We start from the raw sequence: 22,352 nt of genomic DNA, 5'->3' as shown, positions 1-22,352 counted from the left end.
AGCACGATTTCTGTTCTTATCCTGAAGCAAAGTTCTTAACCTGAAGCACTATTTCTGGGTTAGCGGAGTCTGTAACCTGAAGCGTATGTAACCCGAGGTACCACTGTACTTTTAAACACAACAATGACCTTTGATTCTTCAATGACCTCTGATTCTTCAGAAACAACACTGCAATCAGAAATAATGATGTACTGCTCTTTGTGCTGAAAATTGTGATGCACACAGACACATTATAACAAACTCCCAGCTCTAAAGTCCTTAGATCAGTATTCCCAAATACTCAAAAGGGTGCGATGTATTTAAGTATTACCAAAAAAAAAAGGAAGCCATCACTTCAGGGAAAAGGCAAAGGTCCTCAGGCCCTAACTTCACAAGCTTATCACATAGCTTGTAGCATCACACTAACATCATGAGCCAGGTACAGTGCAGCACTGCAACAATGAGGTGAAGATACTGTGGCAGAAACAATTACCGCTGTCACATGCAGTTAGTGGCGCCATTTTACAACGCTGTTGCACGGCACAGAAGTTTGAAGACAGAAAGCAGGTGGCAGCCAACAGACAGCTCACACAGATGGGTATCACAATGAATTACCAATCATAATGGTAATCCAAATTGCACACTCTTAGAACAGTAGTGCGTCACTCCTATTCTCTGTCAAACACTTAGTTTAAGTGTTACACATGTTACTTCAAATTCTCCCAACATTGTTTTGCTGTCACAAGGATACCTTCTAAAAGTCACTCTCATGACTAAAGGAGTGAAAAGGGAGTGAAACAATTTCTTCATGGGTCTGCCTGGGAGGTTCATATTAATATGTTTATGATTCAGGAGTGGCATGGGCATATTCAGTCTATATCTCTGCTGTGAAGCTAATTTCATTGCTATATTCAACTTACAGGACCACTACCATGACAGAAAATTATAAGAAATAAATTATTCCTCACATCTTATTTAAATCTGATGATAAAATTTTCCTGAAACCAACAGCACTTAACACTGCATTTACCAATCAGATGCAAGACTGAAAAACCCAATAGAAATACATAAATGAGCATCATACAATAACCACAATTTGTTCCAGACGAAACAAATGCTGAACATGTTTACAGCTTCAGATTACCTGATTTATGACAACTTCAACATGTTGCCAGATAACTTATGTATTGAAATTCTTTCCCTTTCCCTTTACTAGTTCACCCATAAAACTTGAATATTTGAATTTCTTTCATAAGCCTCCAGACGGGCAGAACTTTGATGTTTCTCAAAAGGAAAGACTGCTTTTTTGCTGGAGGCAAAAACTTAAAAACTTGTTACTGATTCTGCCAAATCACTCACTTTTTTATTTTTCATCAAAACTAAACTACTTTTAATTAACACTAAACTCCACTAACACAGCTCCACTGTCTTTTGGACATTGGATCAGCACCAGATAAGAGTCTTCCAAGTAAAATCTAACAGGTCTTTTTCAGAGAGAGGTTTTTAATTTCACTTCCCACCTGTGAGGTACTGTAGCTTTGATCTTATAGCAGAAGTAGTAAGAGAATTTACAAGAACTTTTTCAAAAAAATTGTGTTGGTAAAAAAAATGATTTAGAAACATTTGTTATGGGTACAGAGTATAAAGAAATTTAAAATACACTCCAAGGCAAGAACCATTCACTTATGTGATACTGGAAGTTGCTTCTCTTGCTTCCATCTAGTGGTACAGTTTGTATTGTATGCACACCTTTAATACCCAATATTTTTAAACATTCCAATAATGAAGATTGTTGTTGCTATACTGGTTCCAAGAGAAAGAGGAATAAATAGACATGAAAACATAATGGTCCAAGTTTGTGACTTCAATAACTCAGAACACTCCATCATTCAGAAGTGTTACAAATACCAATATTTTTAATCTGTTTGAATTCAGCCATTTACAGCAAAAAAATTAGTAACTCAAATATTAATAAGAAATTAACTAGCAGCAGTTGATAGGCTGATGTAATTAACCCTTGAGGTTTAAATGTATTGTAAAGTTTCATTTATCTTTTCACAGAATATCTCTTAGGATTTAAAAGCAAGCCAAATACAACACATACTGGAATATGTATGAGGGTGGTGCTGTGGTCTAAACCACAGAGCCTAGGGCTTGCCGATCGGAAGGTCAGCAGTTCAAATCCCCGCGACGGGATGAGCTCCTGTTGCTCGGTCCCTGCTCCTGCCAACCTAGCAGTTTGAAAGCATGTCAAAGTGCAAGTAGATAAACAGGTACTGCTCCGGCGGGAAGGTAAACGGCGTTTCCGTGTGTTGCTCTGGCTTGCCAGAAGCGGCTTAGTCAGGCTGGCCACATGACCTGGAAACTGTATGCCGGCTCCCTCGGCCAATAAAGTGAGATGAGCGTCGCAACCCCAGAGTCGTCCACAACTGGACCTAATGGTCAGGGGTCCCTTTGCCTTTACTGGAATATTAAATTTCATAACATAATAAGAGGAAACAACTTTCCTTTGAACCAACGAGAAGAAGCAACCTTTCTATATTTGATCCAACTGACAGGGCAGCAGAATGAGAATTTTCAACTCCTGGTTCAACAAATTCATACCAAAGCAGACACTAAGGAAGAATTTCCCCAAAATGTAGGTACAGTACACTGTGAGAGAATTTTTTGATAATGCTACTAGCATGTGCACAGCATCACCCTGATTCTAGAGGAGCCTATTCTGCTATGCAAATGACAGAAAAACCAACACGATGCCCCTAATCTATGAAGCTTGGGTGCATGAACACAGTCTGATGTGGATATCTACTGTTTTACATGCAAGCACATATATTTTGCATTTTATTTCAGGATGAACATGGTTTGGTTTTAAATGAAACCAGATCTAAACTCTGGTCATATTTTTCATTCACTATATTTCCCCCAGTTTCTGTTCCATGCTACACTGAAGTTTCTCACTGGTAATGAAACAAAGAGCACCATGAATCTAAAGACAATATAGCACACTGACACTACACTCTCTCATTAATCTTCATTTGTCCAATCACATCCTGTCATTCTCATGCAAATAGGGCACTTGAGGATGCAACTGCTGCACACTGCTGGGATGAGCTGTCAGAAACACCAGGGTGCCATCACAAACCACAAACTATCACTTCATTCTCAGCCCTTGTGCTCTAGGCATCCCAGCTAATGTGTTTGACACTCAGATCTCACCCAGCAGGAGCTAAAGCAATCCAATTCTTCAGCTACACACACATTACTTCCTGTTGTGAAACAATCACAGAGTTCCCTGGGGTTGTAACAGCTTCTTCTGTTCTAGCCTGCCATTACAAATAGATGCCAGAGGTATTATGGATGATGGAAGCCAAGAAAAGGACATTCTTGCTGGTAAATTTCTGTTTTTGTCTTACAAAGAAGGGCACTCAATTCAGGGAGGGCTAACAAGCTATCATCCTCGATGTCTATGAAGGTTCAAACAAAAACACATTTGAGAGAACAAAGACACATTGCACAATTTGCTTAAACATTCTTAAACATTCTCTGAATGACTACCTACAATTTTATCTATCGGAGGAAAGCAACAGATGTATCGCAGGCTAGGTAACTGATGGGTGTGGGGAAAATTCCCTCTTGCCTATGGAAAGAAAATTTTCCTTTCACCCCACATGGACTGGAGATATGTATTTAGTTCTGAGGTTTCAAGGTACAGTACTTCCAAGGCTGGCCAACTCTACAAAATGGTCCATTAATCCTGAAACAAAGAACCCTAAGATCCCAAGCAGACCAAATCGCTCAAAGCTGGTCCGGCTGCAGCAAACATCTCTATCCTACTGCCTTGTAAATGCATAGGGGTCTTAGTGGTCAGTTTGCATATTGCTTTCAAAAAATGCTGAAGAAGCAGCACTGGTGGAGCAAACCATTGTTTCTTCTGAAAACCAGGAGAACAACTGTTTTTGTTGAGCCTTATACAAAAACCCTTTTAAAAAAATCCAGTACTTTACAAAGACGTTTGACTACAATTGACTGCAATCTTAAAACATTTCACTTCCAATAAAGTAGTTTTAACAAAAGTAGGGGCAAGTGCCCAAACCTCTTACCTTGTCTATCATATCTGGTCGGTTTGTCGCAGCCAAAACAGTCACATCCTTTAGCTGTTCAATCCCGTCCATTTCTGTCAGCAGCTGTGCCAAGATGCGGTCTGCCACATTCCCAGAACTTGAAGAGCTAATGGAAATATAAAACGAAAGCCATAGTAGTGGGTGCTCATTTCTTAAACACTACTTCAGCTTGAGGACCACATTCCCTCATAGGCAACTTTCCAGGGGCTGCATGCCACTGGTGAGAGGGACTAGAGGAAAAACTGGGCAGAGCAATGGTGTGGCTCTTAACCTTTGTCCAGGAGAATAAATTCCAGGCATGCAAAAGTCAAATATTTCTACAAATGCCACATCCATCCTCCTTTCAAGCACGTAAGAGGCATTGCCACTGTTCAAGGACATGTTTGGCTAAGCAAAAGCACTCAAGCGAGTGGCCTGGACAGCATCCAAAGGGCCAGATAGAGATGCTTAGAAGTTCTATTTGGTCCCTGGGCCAAAGGTTCTCCATCCCTGTGCTACATTAATCTGATGTATCAGCTTTTCCTTATTTGCTATGTGATCAAGTCAAGGATAGCCTAGTTCCTTTCCACATTCTGAAAGAGGAAGTTATTGACAGGTCATGAATTTGTTGGTGGTTCATTTTTCAGCAAAATATCAGTGTAATTGACTCTCTCCCCCCACCCTTGCCCATTATCACTAATGGTTTGGATGTACTTAAACAGGGCTTACCAACAAGAACACAAACATGAAACCGATTTCTTAAAAACTGAAGCTATTGTTTTGGGACCAGTATACTTTTCCTGCAACTCCCGCCAACTTGGCTACCAAACACCAACAAAACAAAGTATGTCAGAACTTGGCAAGTGATTTATTGTGGCATTTGCACGGGTTGATTTCGTAAAGATGTATTGGCAACATTAAAACGCTGCTCAGACAGTGCTTTAGTTTCTGCCACCAATGCAGGTCATCCAACACTGTAAGTGAAATGAAGGCCTTTTACAGATTCATTTCTTCCACCTTCCCCAAGTAAGACCAAACTGAGCAGTGGCCAGCTAACCCATAAAACCACCTTCTTATTAATTTTGCACAGCTGTTGCTCCAGATGTTAAATACATATGTTGTTTTGAAATCACCAAATGGTTAAGTCTCAAAAAGAAAAGACATTTTTCGCCTGGAAGAGATTTCAGAAGTTAGCCTGTTTGTGTTTTGTGTGGGGTTTTTTTTTTATTAACTACATGTGAAAAAGTGAGTTCAAAAATGCAGTTGGATATTTAATTATAACTTCCACATTTATTACTTTAAATATGTAATAGGTACAAAATGGCAGATGCAAAGCTTGTTTTACAAGATTGATCCTGCTGACATATGAGCTTTTTATATTTGCTTTCACAACAGTCTGTTCCATTTTATGAGCCCTGCCCTCAGTAGCATTTACAATTGGGTCTTGTGCAATAATTGTCCTAATTTTGATTTATGGCATAGCTAATGTGGGGTGCACATGGGGCAAAACCAGGGAAGTGAATAGCGCAGCTAAGATACACTCTTGTCTTCTCATATTAGCTGTTCCTTATCTACAAGTACAAACTCAGGCAATGACACCTGACAAAATAAAACCTTCTTGAAACATAATCCCAAGCATGCTCACTCAAAAATAAGTCTCATTGAGTTCAATGGGACTTGCTCCCTAATGTGTGTGCAGTCTTAATTCCCACTGGTTTCAGAGGAGACACGTTTTACATGCCTACAGAACAGAGAATTAAGTCATCTACTTTCGCTGGATTGCTCTCTTACTTTATTCAGTTGGTGTTATCTACACAGATAACCAACCCCAAGAAATGCCCTGGAAGAGTGCAGTTTGTTCCAAAAGCTCCCTTGAACAACTGCTGCTAAGTGGAGCTGAAAAATTGGAACAGGTGGGAAGTGGGAATGAAGGAAAGATGACAAATACTTAGTCACAGAATTTAGTATCCAGATACTTGCACATGTCAAAACTCCCAATTGGAAATGAATCAACTAAGGACCAGAAAGGAAAGGAAACAGAAAAAGTAGAATTACTTTCCTTTTGCATATGCTTCCGGAACCTAAAATGCAATGTTTCATGTGTATTTTGATTGTTTTCCAAATAGGCATTTACCCTGTATGCCTTTGCTGTACAAGACCCCTGCCCACACTGATATTAATATAGATTTAAGTCCTCCATGTAGCCCAAAGCTGCCGTGCTTTCCTTTATGCATGGAACTCAGCTGTCAGATTACACACCATATTTAGCATGACTCCTACAAGTAAACAAGCCCTTTTGGCTTAACAGGCTATCCTATAAAAATGCAGACAGACAGACATTTATAGCAGGAGATTTCTCCACCAGCTGCTCCAGAACTGCGTCAGCAGCATGTGTGCTCAGATGTTTGAGCTCTGCATAAACTGTTAATCTGAGGGGTGACATACAAGCATGTATTTTTTCCATTTTCCCATGATTTCCCAACAAGAATTTCAAATTAAAGCAGGCAATGCTCATTAAGGCTGTCTCGGTTTTTGACGCAAGCACAACTCAGATACACAAATTATGTTTAACCTTTCAGACCCATTTATAAAACCAGCATCCAACCAATAAGCGTTTCTTCCCCACCAGCGCCAGCTGACCTGTGAACCATGATGTCACCATCCCAGCACTACAGAAATAGTAATCAGGCAAAAACTGATGCAAAACAGTTTCCTGTCAACAAACCCGACTGTATGCCAAACAGAATGCCAATGTTTGTGAGGTGTGCACGTGTGCTTGTTCACCTGTCCAATGACAGCTGCCTGAAGCTTAGGGAATCAATAGCAATGACAGAAACAAGCTTTTTAAAAAGGTTACTACTGAAGAATGGTCAGGAGAGCAAGACTTAAGAGTGAAATGATGAGCTTCCTACAGTGCCTTTAAGATAAAATACCAACTCCAATTGCTGTCTATCTTGTACAGTGGTACCTCGGGTTAAGTACTTAATTTGTTCCGGAGGTCCGTACTTAACCTGAAACTGTGCTTGAAGCACCTGAAGCACCACTTTAGCTAATGGGGCCTCCTACTGCTGCCGCACCGCCAGAGCATGATTTCTGTTCTCATCCTGAAGCAAAGTTCTTAACCTGAGGTACTATTTCTGGGTTAGCGGAGTCTGTAACCTGAAGCGTATGTAACCTGAAGCGTATGTAACCCGAGGTACCACTGTACATTCAACTTTGTGATTTCACAGTGTTTAAAAAGGCAAAGTTGTAAAACTTTCATGATACCTATTTCCACCCACAGTTTTGAATAGAGTGATTTTCCATACTCCCACTTTCTATAGAATTCACAATAAAAGCAGGTGTAATAAACTGAGCCAAAATCATTAGATAATTACACTGACACCCATACTTAATGAAATCAGTGGTTGCTATCTGGAAAATGCAACAAGCCGACCACCTCTGGGAATTGTTTACAAACAGCAACATTTCTGCAACAGCATGCTCTTGCATTCTAGATTAACCTGGAATTCTAGATTAACCTGCTTCTGTCACCAGTCACTAAGAAAATTCAAACCATCCATAAGAGTGCACTGCAAGACTGGGCCAATGTGGCACTCCTGGTGTCTATGTCTGGCCCTCATAATTCTCCCTAAAACACATCCACCCACTAGTTCTGCTTTGAACCTTGAATATTTTTGCTTGGGTGGAATGTACCACTGAATGTTGATAATGCTTCGTTTGTCTAGATGAAGGAGAACAATGCTGTTGGAATGTGGAAACTAACCTACTGTACAGAGGTAACATTTATGTCCACTGCTCCACCCACTTTTACCACTGTCCTCATCCACCACTGGCAAGTGGCCTTTGGAAGGTTTCCCAAAGGGCAATGTGGCTTGAAAAGGTTCCCTGCCCCTGTAAAAGCTCTCCAACAGTTATTACTGTGAGCAAAACGGAGTTGTCAGGTATGCCAACTTAACAAGTTATACTTAACAGGTGGGTTGTTACCCCTGGGAGACTGAAGGTTGGATTTAAGGAGGGAGTAATTTAGAAGTGAAACAGGGCCAACAAAAAAATAAGAGTGACCTTTACACAATTCATGCATTAAAAGAAAGACACAAAGAACCCCAAGGTGGCCTAACAAGGACCTGTGAGCTTCCACACTTACAGAACCTACATAGTAGTTGAGCCTAGCAAGAGAAGGGAAGGACTAACCTAAGGAACCAGAAGTCAGACATACAGTGGTACCTCTGGATGTGAACGGGATCCGTTCTGAAGCCCTGTTCGCATCCTGAGTAAAACGTAAGACGCGACAGCGCATGCGCAGGACACGTTTTGCCACTTCTGCGCATGCACGTGACGTCATTTTGAGCGTCTGCGCATGCACGTGCGGCAAAACCCGGAAGTAACGCGCTCTGTTACTTCCGGGTTGCTGCGGAGTGTAACTTGAAAACGCTCAACCTGAAGCACATTTAACCCAAGGTATGACTACGTGAAGGTTATCAATTTTATGGCTGCTAAAGCAGTATGAGACACAAAATGTTAACGTCTCAACTACTCAGAAGATAAATTTTTAACTACCCATCCCCACAGAATCTGTTTCTCAAGTTATATGTAGAATTTCTTTGAAGATCATCCACAACAGCTGAGAGCATAAACTGAAACCTTAGTAGAGTCAAGGCCCTTCAAACAGAGTACTTAGCAAGGCCTACTAAGGGAGTTTATATAGTTCCGATTAAACTGAATTATTGTAATACCATGGGGGCTACTTTAATATCTGGAAGTTTAATGGATTAAACTGAACCTGAACATCTTCCACTCTATTTCTAATTGCTCCCTAAGCTACACCCAAGCAAGTTTCTGAAACACAGGCGGAAGAGGAGTACAGCGGTACCTCGGGTTAAGAACTTAATTCGTTCCGGAGGTCCATTCTTAACCTGAAACTGTTCTTAACCTGAGGTACCACTTTAGCTAATGGGGCCTCCCGCCGCCACTGCGCGATTTCTGTTCGCATCCTGAAGCAAAGTTCTTAACCCGAGGTACTATTTCTGGGTTAGTGGAGTCTGTAACCTGAAGCACCTGTAACCCGAGGTAGCACTGTACCCAATTTGCACTGTGTGAATGTTCCCTAAGACCAAGGATATCTGCTTGTGCAGTGTACTTTTCCATCCTTCTGTGGTACTCCTAGATCTGTTTTTGGGTTCCTTCTGAGGCAGATTTGGAGATGGCACAGGGCATGTACAGGGCAAGAGGGAAGTCCCACAGCACAAGCAGAAATCCTTGCGCTTATCGGGGCACATTAGTTAATGCCACCCATTGTGTTACCATCATCAAGCATGCTTCACAAAATACCCCACAGGTGCCCACAATAAACAGTGTCACAGTTGCAAAGAAGATGCTATCTGGGGTAAATGCTGAGAAAATGTAATAACAAAATACTGATAATATATGACATCCTAGCAGCACAAATGCAACCATGTGGGAAGCTGTGCGGGTTATGTGCAGAAAAAATAAAGCACACCTTAATTTTATTACACACACACACAGGTCACACCTGCACTATACATTTAAAGCAGTAACATTCCACTTTAAACCGCCATGGCTTCTCACAAAGAATCCTGAAAGTTGTCAGGAAAGACCTCTAGTTCCCGCACAGAGCTACAGTTTCCAGAGTGGTAAAGTGTAGCTCTGGAAATTGTAGTTCTGTATGGGGAAATAAGAGTCTCCTAATCACTCTCAGCTCCCTTTAAAAAACAACAAAAACTACAATTCCCATGGCTCTCTCGGGAAGCCACAACTGTTTGAAGTAGTATGATACTGCTTTAAATGTATTGTGTGGAAGGGGCCACACACAAGTAAAAAATGACTGAAACACTGTTTTATTTCCTTCATTTTACAAATCCTAATGAAAATGGATCTTGGAAAAAACAGCTTTCCAGAGTATTTTTTAATATTTTTTTAAAACTACCGTTACCCTTTTAAAAGAAGCTTATCCTTTACAGTTTATACCTTCAAAAATCTAGAGAAATAAGAACAGTAGAGAGAAATTTGGTTTGCTCCACTTCTTATACACATTGTACATTGTCCATGAAAATCTTGTGTATTTTATGGTTACCTGAAAATGATTTTTAAAAACCTCAAGCAACTTACTTCCAAAACAATTATAACTCCAGCACACGTCTTTTGACTAGTATTCCTAACTTCTCTAGAAGTTTCTGAGGTAAAACATTCCTAAAATACCAAACCCCCTGCCTGCCAACACACTCCCACACTAAAATCACCACAATCACACAGTATGAAGAATGTATTGAGTCTGACATTTCTGTCAGGCTTTCACAGGAGGAAAGCTGTCCGCAAAGCACACCTGCCAGGTCAGACTTTTCAGCCCAGCTACCATGGTTGTAATTAACTGTCACACTGTTTTATTTCCTTCCTCTCACAAGTTCTGGTGAAGTATGCTTTTGGCAGGACAAGGCTTTCCAGAGTGCTTATTTTCAATAAAAGCAACAATCAAGATTACCAATGGGCATCTGGGCATCTGCCAAGACAGTTTCTAAAAACCTATTTTGGCCTTTATTGTAACATAAACTCACACTTTTATGAATGACTATTTCCTCAGGTAAAGACCACAAGACTAATCAACTCTACTCAACAATAAATTCCTGATCTGTGTTTAAAGGTATAACAACTCACACTTTACAAGTAATAGTATACATGTTTTGTTCCACATATGTACCAAACACACGGTACATATGAGTAATATTCCATACAGCTAGGTAAGACATACCTATAAATTGCTCCAGAAACTTGGACAAAATGTTTTCATACACAAATTATATGTTGGTGTCATTACTGATTTGGGGGCATGGGGATTTTTTTTACTGTTTTAATTGTGGTTTTATATGTGTTAGTTATGCATTTCAGCAGTATTTTTTTTTACTGTAAGATTTACATACTCCTAAAACCTACATCCTGTGTACATATAAGTAACATGCATTTAACTTCATTCACTCTAAGTATCAATAAACAAAACAAATGCATTAATGAAACAAGTGCATTAATGGTAAAATGTGAGGTTGCTTAAACAGTAGCTTCATTAGGGGTGTTGACATGTTATATCCAATGAAAGTACAACCTGTCTACGTTACAGTTGAGTTGTATAGTTATTCATATGTAACATTCAAAAGAATGTAGTCTGTGTAACATTCAAAATAATGTAGTCTGTGAACCAGTGGTTGCAGTAACTGAGCTGTACAAATAATAAAATATTTACTGTTTCACAAAAAATAATTCCAGTTACAGATGGGTAGCCGTGTTGGTCTGCCATAGTCAAAACAAAATAAAAAAATTCCTTCCAGTAGCACCTTAGTTGGTCTTTAAGGTGCTACTGGAAGGAAATTTTTTATTTTGTTTTGACAAAAAATAATTGTACAAGCATAGGCAGTTTGCACCTGTGTTCAGTGTAACATGTAAACAAGCCTTATAGCACGATTCTGCAAAGGGATATAAGCTTTGTATTTATAGTGCAGTGCTTATGCACAGTGAAAAAGATAACCAGTTTTAATATTCCAATATTATATTCAGCTTGCAGCAGCTGTCTTTTAGAAAGAAACTTGACAGCACTTTTCCATTTCCTTTCTTTATTTCCCCCCTTCAGCAGTTCTCCTTCTGTGCATTCCTGGAAGTTAATCAAGCTGAAAACTGTAATCAATCATGCCGACTGTAGAATCAACTGAAGTTTAATCTGGACATACTACAGACTACAATGTGGACACAAGCTGGATTCCTCTTACAGCAGAATATTATATCAATATTTAAATAGAATACCAGGGATTGCTGGTTGGAATTTTAAACAAAATCTAAAATATTTATCCAGTGCTATACCCAGCAAGAACTGTTTTTTTTCTCTCTCTCTGGGTCTAGGGAGTCATCAATGCTTCACTGGAAGAGGGGAAATACCACCTGTCTTGAGGAGGCTGTGGAGTGCCCCTTCTTAAGAAGGCCTCCATGGACCCAGAAATGTTAAATAACTATCGCCCAGTGGCTAATATCTGCTTTGGAGGCAAGCTTCATTCATGGTTGGAGGAAACTGAGAATCTGGATCTATTGTAGTGATGGCACTGAAACTAAATTGGCCACCCTGGATATGACATTTGTCAGGAGACAGAGATGGAGAGTGTGCAACCCTGGTCATTCTTCTTGACCTTTCAGCAGCTTTCTTGACCGTGGTATCCTTTTGGAGTGGCTCAAGGTGGTGGGGGCTGGGAGTGCTATATTGCAGTGGTTCGGCTCAAACTTCCAGAAAGTAGTTAAGGGAGGCCACTGTTTGACACCACAAGCGTTTTCCTGTGATGTCCCACAGAGTTCTGTCTTGTCACCCATGCTATTTAACACCTCTATGAAGACACTGGAACCCAAGATATTGGAGCAAAGTGCCACCAATATGCAGATGACAGCCATCTCTTATTTCCATCTCAATCAGGAGAGTTGGCTAAGGTGCTAGACTGTTTGGAGGCAGTGATGGGCTGGATGTGGGCCAAGAAGCAAGCTGAATTCTGAAAAGTCAGGTGTTTATGCATTCCACATTACTGAGTCAGGGCTTAGTTTTTTGTTGTCATGCAAGGATGTGCATCTAAACTGAAGTAGAAGCTACTTTTTAATTAGTCCTTTCCACTTAAAAGTGCTTCAAGTGAAGAAAAATATATAATTACCTTACTGGATATAGAGTAAGTGTTTCACTGTAGCTGTAACGTTTGAATTTAAGTCACAAAATTGACACTTACTACATATTGTTTTCTGGTGCCGATTAAAGGTAAAGGTAAAGGTACCCCTGCCCGTACGGGCCAGTCTTTTTTTTTTTCATCATTCTTTTTATTAATTGATTCCACAAAAGAAAGTAAAAACTAACACACATATAAAAAAATCAATATACAAAAAGTAAAAAAAAAAGATTTACAAAAAAAGTGAATAAGAAATACATAAACTTATGATTTACCCATTGACATTATTACATATCCATCCCTTTCAAGACTTCCTTCAGCTTGTCCATAAATCTTTCGAAGCAGTAATCAAGTTCACACGTTTCTCTGCTTATATTGTCGTTAAACCTATCTCTGTCTCCTGTTTGCTTTAAACAATAACTCTTAATCTTTCACAGTGCGTCTCTGAATCCCTTTAGCGTTGTTTGTCCCTCACTAATACATTCCAGGTAATCCACGTACTTTCCCCAATCCTTGATGAACACTTGGTCTCTTACATACCTAATTTTCCCTGTTAATTTATCCAGCTCTGCGTAGTCCAACAGCTTAAATCTCCACTCCTCCACCGTTGGTATTTCCTGCTGTTTCCACTTTTGGGCTAGTACTACCCTTGCTGCTGCCACTGCATAGTATACTATTCTACGATCTTCTTTTTTAATCTCTTGCCTTAACATCCCTAACAGGAAAATTTCTGGTTTCTTTCTGAACGTGTATTTTAGAATCTTCTTTAATTCAATATATATTTTCTCCCAGAATTGTTTCACTCTTCCACACTCCCACCACATATGGTAGAAGGAGCCCTCCTCTTTTTTACACTTCCAACACTTCTTATCCGTCTTATACATTTTTGATAATTTTATCGGTGTTAAATACCACCTATAAAACATCTTCATGACATTTTCCTTTATCATTGTACACGCTGTAAAATTTAGCCCCTCTTTCCAAAGCTCTTCCCAATCTTCAAATTGTATGCAATGACCTACATCCCTTGCCCAGTGGATCATCACTGATTTGACTTCCTCATCACCTAAATTCCAATCCAACAGCATCCTATACATCTTAGATATAATTTTCACTTCATTATTTATTATCTCCGTTTGGAATTTAGAGTCTTTTTCTGCATAGCCTCTTTCTTTAATATCTTTACTGTACATCTGATTTACCTGGATATGGTGTAACCAATCATAGACATACTCCTTTACTTGTTCATACGGCTTTATCTTCCATTTCCCATCAACCTTAGTTAGCAACTGGCTATATGTTGCCCAGTTGCTTCTCATATTAATAGCCTTTATACTCATTACTTCAAGAGGTGATAGCCAATGTGGTGTTTTCGGCTCTAACAGGTTCTTATGTTTTTCCCATACTTCAATTAACGGGCCTCTAAAAATATGATTTTCAAATCCCTTATGTACTTTCCTTTTGTTCTTCCATAAATAGGCATGCCAGCCGAATCTATTGTCGAAGCCCTCTAAATCGAGTAGCTCCGTATTCCCCAACTTTACCCAGTCCTTTATCCAACAAAGGCATGAAGCCTCGTAGTATAGCTTCAAGTCTGGCAGGGCAAAGCCCCCCCTTTCCTTTATGTCTGTCAATAATTTAAACTGAATTCTAGGTTTTTTGCCCTGCCATATGTATCTTGAGAGTATTCGTTGCCAGTCTCTAAAGATTCGGCTCCCCTTAATTATAGGGATGGTTTGAAATAAGAACATGAGTCTTGGTAAGACATTCATCTTAATTGTATTAATCCTTCCCCAGAATGACAGTTTCAGCCCTCCCCGTTTTTCCAGATCTTTCCTTATGTCCTTCCACATCAGCTCGTAATTGTTTTTGAATAAGTCTATGTTTTTTGATGTTAACCAAATACCAAGGTATTTGACTTTTTTAACTATCTCTATCTGTGAGTGCTGTTGAATGATTTCTATTGTTTTTAGGTCCACATTTTTAGCTATCATTTTCGTTTTTGTCTTGTTTAGTTTAAAGCCTGCTATTTCTCCAAATTCTTCTATTTCCTTTAATATTTCTTCTATTGCCGTTATTGGTTCTTCTGTCATTATTACTACATCGTCAGCAAAAGCTTTGGTCTTATACACGTTCTGTCCTAATGTTACTCCATTTATTTTCCCATTTTGCCTTATTGAATTCAAGAGTACTTCTAAAACTATTATAAATAGTAGCGGGGAGAGTGGGCAACTCTGTCTTGTACCCTTCTGTATCTTTATCTCTTCCGTCACCATGCTATTTATAATCAATTTAGCCTTCTGTTCCGTATATATCGCTTTTACCCCGTTAAAGAAGTCATTGCCCACATCCATGTATTCTAGATTTTTCAGCATAAAGTCCCAAATCACCTTATCGAATGCCTTCTCGGCATCCACAAACATCATAATGACTTGTTTGTCAATTCTAACAGATAAATATTCTAACATGTTAATTATGCTTCTTGTGTTATTTCTCATCTGCCGCCCTGGCAGGAATCCCATCTGATCCTTATGAATAATTTCTGATAACAACTTTTTCAACCTTCTTGCTAGGATTCCTGCGAATATTTTGTAGTCTGTATTTAGCAGTGAAATTGGTCTGTAATTTTTAACCTGAGTTGGGTCTGCATCTTGTTTGGGGATTAACGCAATATATGCTTCTTTCCATGTCCCAGGAATTTCTCCTTTCTTTAAGATGTTATTCATAGTCTCCTTCAATGGTCCCACTAGAATAGATTTCATCTCTTTATAATAACCAGCGGTAAATCCGTCAGGACCTGGTGCTTTGCCCCTCTTTAAATCTTTGATTGTTTCTTCTATCTCCTCATTGCCAATTGGTATATTCAATCTTTGCTTATCCTCTACCGAGATTTTCTGCACGTTTTTATCCTTCAAAAATCTCTCTATTCTCCTTATACCAACTCTCTCTTTGTCCTTGTACAGACTTCTATAATAGTTGACAAACTCGCTCCTAATTTCTTTGGGATCAGTTCTTTCTCCCCCCCCCCCACTATTATTTTATTTATTGTACCTTGTTCCTTCCTTTTTTTGATTTGCCAGGCAAGCCATTTACCTGGTTTGTTTGAAAATTCGAAATTTTTTTGTCTCAGTTTTTTGATATTCCACTCCACTTCTCTATTTATTATAGTAGCAAACTGAGTTTGTAACATTTTTATTCATTCTTTTGCCTTCTGGCAGTTAGGTTTTTGGGATAGTTTTTGCTCATTTACCATTATCTGTTTTAGAATTTCCTCTTTATTTTTTTCTCTATTCCTATTTTTAATTGCATTCTGTTGGATAAAGTATCCTCTTATTACCGCCTTACTTGCGTCCCAGACTACATTAATTTTTGTTCCTTTGTCACAGTTGTCTGCAAAGTAATCTGACAGTTTTTTCCTTGCATTTTCGACAATATTCTGGTCATCTAAAAGATAGTCTTTAAGTCTCCATCTGAAAGATCTTGTCTCTAAACTTTCCAGTTCTAGCTCTATCGGACTGTGATCCGAAATTACTTTCGGTCTTATTTCTATTAATTTAGTTCTTGGACATAATTCACTAGAAAGCCATATCTGATCTATACGTGACATCGATTGGTTAGGTTCGGAATGGTAAGTAAATTGTTTGTCCAATGGATGTCTGAGGCGCCATATGTCCATCAGGTTGCAGTTTTCTACCATTGAAAAGAAGGGTTTTGGTAGTTTTCCTTCTTTATTTACGCCATCCCTAAGTCTATCCATTTCTAGCGAGACGACACCATTCATGTCGCCCATTAGAATTATTTTTTGATCCATATATTCCCATAGCTTCTCTTCTAGTTTTTTAAAGAATTCAGTTTTACTACCATTTGGGGCATACACCCCCACCACCACCAGTTTTTCTCCTTGCCAGTTGATGCTGACCCCTATCACCCTCCCCTCTTCATCCTTAAATAGTGTTTTAGCTTCCATCTTGTTTTTAATATACAGTACAACACCTCTTTTCTTTTCTTTATCTGAGGATTCAAATTCGTTTCCCAGTCTTTTATTAATTAGCACTTTTTTATGCCTTCTGGCTACATGCGTCTCCTGAAGACAAATAATATCCAGATTTTTCCTTTTCAGATATTGCTCAATTTTATTTCTCCGTTTTTTATCGTTCATCCCATTGATATTCCAATTCCAAATTTTTAGTCCCATAATGCTAGGCTTTCACTTAGCTTTTCTTTACGTTATTCCTTTCTTTTATAAGTGACCTGAGTCCTCTTTTTCCTCCTCTACCTCTTCTTCTGATCCGCTTCCCCCCCTCCCCCCTCCTCCCCCACTCCTGATTCTCCTGGTAGTCCTCCCTCTACACCTCCTGTTCCGTTTGCTTCCGTTCTCAACTCTTTATATTTCCTAAGGAACTTCCCGGTTTCTTCCTGGCTTAATAGCCTGTGTCTCTTACCTCTATACGTAAATGAGACCCCTTCCAGGAATTCCCATCTAAACTCTATCTTATTTTTCTTCAATGTCTGCACCAGAGATTTATAAGAGTCTCTTCGTTTGAGTAACCTGATTGGGACATCTTTAAAGATAATTATATAACTCCCATCTATATTCAACCTCTTTTCTCTATTCCTCTGGAGAATCCTATTTCTCATTTCTTTATCCTTAAATGTAATCAGACAATCACCTGTAAGTTTTCTTACTCTTGTTGTGTTAACGCGCATTCTAAATGCATTCTGTATGTTTTTGGCCATTTCCTCCGGTGGTACCCCCAACCAATCCGCTAGCTCCATTATCAATTTCTCTTTTATATTTTCATTTTGCGTCTCGGGCACAGCTCTAAACCTCAGATTAATCTCCCTCTGTTTTAGTTCATTCATGGCTATGATATCCTTCATCTCCTCCTGTGCCTTATTTAATTCCATCACTTCTGCTTTGATCCTTTCCTTATCCCTTTTGATATCTTTTAATTCCAACTTTGTCTTCTTTAATCCTTCTTCCGTGAGCTGCGTTCTCCTAAATATCTCTTTCATTTGGCCCTTAAGTTCGTTAACAGTTTCATCTATTTTTTTATCCATTTTCCCAATCCTATTGTCCACATGTTCTAGTTTATGCTCTAAATTAACTTGACTCTGTTTGATCTCCGCAAACATCTTCAAGATGTCTGACTTAAAATCTCCCTCTTGTTTGGAACCCCTCCTGTCCCCAGAGGACCCACCATTTGTCGCTTTCTTCCCAGTGAGTGACATTTTATACAGTTATAACCCCCCCCCCCCAATCCCAGGTAATATCTTTCCCACCGTAATTATATCCACTACCTTCCTTTGTATCCTTTGTATCCCCCGCTTTATCCTTTTTCCTTAAGTCCACTTACTTCCTTTAATATTACTATTCGAAGTTCCCAATCTTTTATATACATATGTTTCCAAAAAGTCAAAATATAGAGTCAGTATAAGGTTCTTGCTACAAAGTTGTCCTCTCAATGCGGGGTTCTTCAATGCCGGGGGTTCTTCCTGCCTTCAATCAGGCTAATCCTTATGCTGGGTAAACCTGTGGGGGGGCTTGATAAGAAGGGAAGTAGAACAAAATAACACGTAGAGAAAGAGAAGGTAAAGGAGGAAAACGGGGGGGGGGAGTCGGTCGAAGATCACACAGACTCCATCTTGTCGCTAGAGGTCGCCAGGTCTCTGCAAACTAATGTTCTAGAAATGTGCCGACATCTTCTTTCCCCAATTGCTCGGCGTTTCTTAATAATTAGCAGTCCTCAAATTTTCAAATCCCAGTCTCAAACCAAGGAAGAAAAGGTAGAGATCATATGGATATATGTCCCATGTAAATATACATATAATTAATCGGTTTTTTCACCCTCCATACGCACAACAAATTCCTAATGGTGGCGGAGCTCTCTCTTCCGCGTTTATCTCTTGTATTCTGACGCCAAAATGGAGAGGACGCCCCTTCTCCTCTTCTCACCCTCCTGTTCACCAAGAACTCTGAGTCCCGCTACTTGTCTCTGGCTCCTTCCTCTTCCCCTCCTTTCCTTCCACGTACTTTGTGTTTGAATATCTGGTGGGGGGAAGACGCTTAAGGAGAAACAACGTAACCGCTAAGGCGACTCACTTTCACTTTCTCTCGCACTGGTGCCACACCGCGTTTTAGTAGATTTTGGCTATCGGCTGAACTCCGTTTACCTCTATTTGTTGCTCCGATACTTCCTTACTCTTCTTTTGTTCTTTTAACCGCATAAATTCAAATATTTTACGTTCGGAGTCCTTTAAACTGAGAGTGCACCGCTCTCCCTGCAAGCTCAGGGCTTCGCTATCTGAAGGTAGGTAATGGCTTCCCTCGACCCGCTAAACCTCGCCGCCGCACTCTTCACCCCTTCCGAGGCTACCTGGCAGCCGGTTTGGTCGCTTTCTGGTCTCGCCGGGAACCAGTCCTTCTGAACACCCTTCAGAAGGGTTTGGGGGGGTCTCCGCGCCCTGGAGTTGCCCCCTATCCTTCAAAATAGCTTGAGTTCTCCCTCCCGGTGAGAACCCTGCTTGCGCTGGGATCGCGGTGCACCGGAAGTCTCCGTACGGGCCAGTCTTGACAGACTCTGGGGTTGTGCGCCCATCTCACTTAAGAGGCCAGGGGCCAGCGCTGTCCGGAGACACTTCCGGGTCACGTGGCCAGCGTGACATCGCTGCTCTGGCGAGCCAGAGCCGCACACGGAAACGCCGTTTACCTTCCCGCTGGTAAGCGGTCCCTATTTATCTACTTGCACCCGGAGGTGCTTTCGAACTGCTAGGTTGGCAGGCGCTGGGACCGAGCAGCGGGAGCGCACCCCGCCGCAGGGATTCGAACTGCCGACCTTTCGATCGGCAAGTCCTAGGCGCTGAGGCTTTAACCCACAGCGCCACCTGCGTCCCACTCTGGTGCCGATTACTTACAGCCAAATCTGTAGATTTTACTATAGATTTTGGCCTTTGATTTTTCTTTCACCATTCAGTCACTTCATTTTGCATGACCAGATAAATGTCCATGTGCATTTAAAGTATAATCAAAAGTTGCTCCCGAAATGGCTACATTTTTGAGAGCACAGTGGTTACCTTCTGTTCACACGCTTCCCCTTCTTGGCCTCAGAAAGCAAACTGGTGCCTTATATAGTTCTCTTCCTTCAATAATGTACAGCAAAGCACTGACTTTTTAAAAAGGAATTTAACAGTAGTGTTCTCTCCAACCCACAATTTTTCATGCCTGAAACTGCTTATAAAAAACAAAAAGGAACAAACACGTCTATTGCCTAAAACTCCCCACAATCCTACATGTATAAACAGCATCCTATTTCCAAAGCACGTAGATATCCCAAGTTCAGCAAACAGACTGTCTGGACTGCATTTACACAGAACCATGTTCATTCATCACCTTCAAGTTTAATTACCAAGCCATTTCCTCTTGGCAAAGTTTACCGGTCAGTGGAATTAGGTTTTACCAAGGAATTACAAGTACCCATAATTCTCTGCAGCTGCACAATTTGTTAAGAATCTGAAGCTTTGAAAGGGAAAGGATTATTTAGGAACAAACATTCCTTCTCGCATACAGTTGTATCTGGAACATTCATGTGGACATGACCTCAATGCAGACGTCTTTTATGAAATAATGCCAAGAAAAGGCAGCTAACTAAAAGAAACCCAATATTAGTCAGAACCACAGAGAAATAGGAAAGGCATCCATTTCTTCAGTAGTACAGATTGTTCCTTATTGTATATTTGGACTGCGAACTGGCCAGTTTCATTTAATATATGCCAAATTCACCACTACTTTCAGAAGATTTATTAAATACTGCAACAAAGACTGCCAAAGTGGTTCTACGATAGTCAGCAGGAACAACCACAATGTCTCAAAACAAAACCTCTCATTTTATTTGCTCAATTCCACTTCGGAAATCAGTGACACAGCCTTCGCCATTCTTTATTATTAAACTTGGCAAATAGCATACAAATCTTCTCATACATTCTTTAGTCCTCCACCGCCTTAGCAATTTCCTTCACTTTCCACCCCCACCCCCCTTAGCTGTGGTTTCACCAAATAAGAGGTAGCTACTATGATGGAGATACAATCAATTCTTATAGAAATCGCAAGTTAGTCCTACCACTACCCACAGCCTCCAACAACTGTTTTAATGTTTTGTATTTTGTGGATATTCAAGGCATTATCCAACTAAACAGTTCCACTGCCACAAGCACTTTTGGCTGTACAGTGGAACTTTCCCTTCCTGTTCTCTCCCTATGTGGCCCCACCACCCTAAATCTGTTCCAGGTGCTTGGGATATCTCCCAGAATATATCTGGGGGGCATGCAGATGAGAGGAAGTGCTGTTGTGCAATCAAAGGTGTTTGTGCTAGTAGAAATCATTCTGCCTGAACGCTGAGGTCCAGAGCCGAGGGCCTTATGGCGGTTCCCTCATTGCGAGAAGCAAAGCTACAGGGAACCAGGCAGAGGGCCTTCTCGGTAGTGGCGCCCACCCTGTGGAATGCCCTCCCATCAGATGTCAAAGAGATAAACAACTACCTGATATTCAGAAGACATTCTAAGGCAGCCCTGTTCAAGGCAGTTTTTAATGTATGACATATTAGTGCATTTTTGGTCTTTGTGGAAGCCGCCCAGAGTGGCTGGGGAAACCCAGCCAGATGGGCGGGATACAAATAATAAATTATTATTATTATTATTATTATTATTATTATTATAGAAATGTTTAGCAGGATACTGCTCTGTTATGCACTATGTTATACATTATGTTGTTTATGTTAGTACAGTGGTGCCTCGCAAGACGAAATTAATCCATTCCGTGAGGCTCTTCGTATAGCGGTTTTTTCGTCTTGCGAAGCAAGCCCATTGACAGCTTAGCGGATTAGCGCTATTAGCGGTTTAGCGGCTTTTAGCGATCAGCTGTTAAGCGGCTTATCAACGGATCAGCTGATAAGCGGCTTAGCGGCTTAGGAAAAGGGGGGGAAAGGGGGGGAAACCCACAGGAACTCGCAAGACATTTTCGTCTTGCGAAGCAAGCCCATAGGGAAATTCGTTTTGCGAAGCGCCTCCAAAACGGAAAACCCTTTCGTCTAGCGGGTTTTCCGTCTTGCGAGGCGTTCGTCTTGCGGGGCACCACTGTATATTGAAACCATCCCATGGCCTTAGGACAAAGGGTGGCATACATTAAATTAACAAACAAAATGAGCACTTCAGGGGTGCATGGGGTTACTTTAGGGTCAGGTAACAATCTTCTACAGAAGTGCAAATAAGGGCCAAGCCAGTAGCAGCATTATGCTGTATGCCTATCTTTTTATTCTGTTTCAATTATACATGAAGTGTATGTAGCTGCTTCTTGATTTACATTTTTCTGCCCTGTATATCTGCAAAGCCAGCTGATATACAAATGCTATTCTGCACACAAAAGCCACCTGCAGTATCTTTCATTCCAATATTTTTACACAAACACTGCCAATTAATAGGGTAAATTATAACCAGAAGTAGTTATCTGTAGGGAAAGGGCACAGGGCGTTTAACGACAGCAATATGTTCTGTAGAAAAAGCACAGGGGGACTAGGGAGAC

The 22,352-nt window shown here is 40.4% G+C and overlaps 1 protein-coding gene across 2 annotated transcripts in view; it reads right to left on the bottom strand.

Annotated features, from left to right (window-relative positions):
* AFG2A (AFG2 AAA ATPase homolog A) overlaps positions 1-22,352 on the bottom strand; it is a 178,897-nt gene that overhangs the window by 120,196 nt on the left and 36,349 nt on the right. For both annotated transcript variants that reach the window (XM_079990510.1, XM_079990509.1), the window contains exon 14: positions 4,080-4,206. In XM_079990510.1, coding sequence (XP_079846636.1) covers positions 4,080-4,206 — 127 coding nt within the window. The remainder of the gene's footprint in view (positions 1-4,079; positions 4,207-22,352) is intronic.

This window comes from Podarcis cretensis (assembly GCF_951804945.1).
Source record: "Podarcis cretensis genome assembly, chromosome: 9".
Taxonomy (NCBI): domain Eukaryota; kingdom Metazoa; phylum Chordata; class Lepidosauria; order Squamata; family Lacertidae; genus Podarcis; species Podarcis cretensis.
The sequence above is the reverse complement of the archived record's forward strand: the minus strand, read 5'-3'. Positions and strand labels throughout refer to the sequence as shown.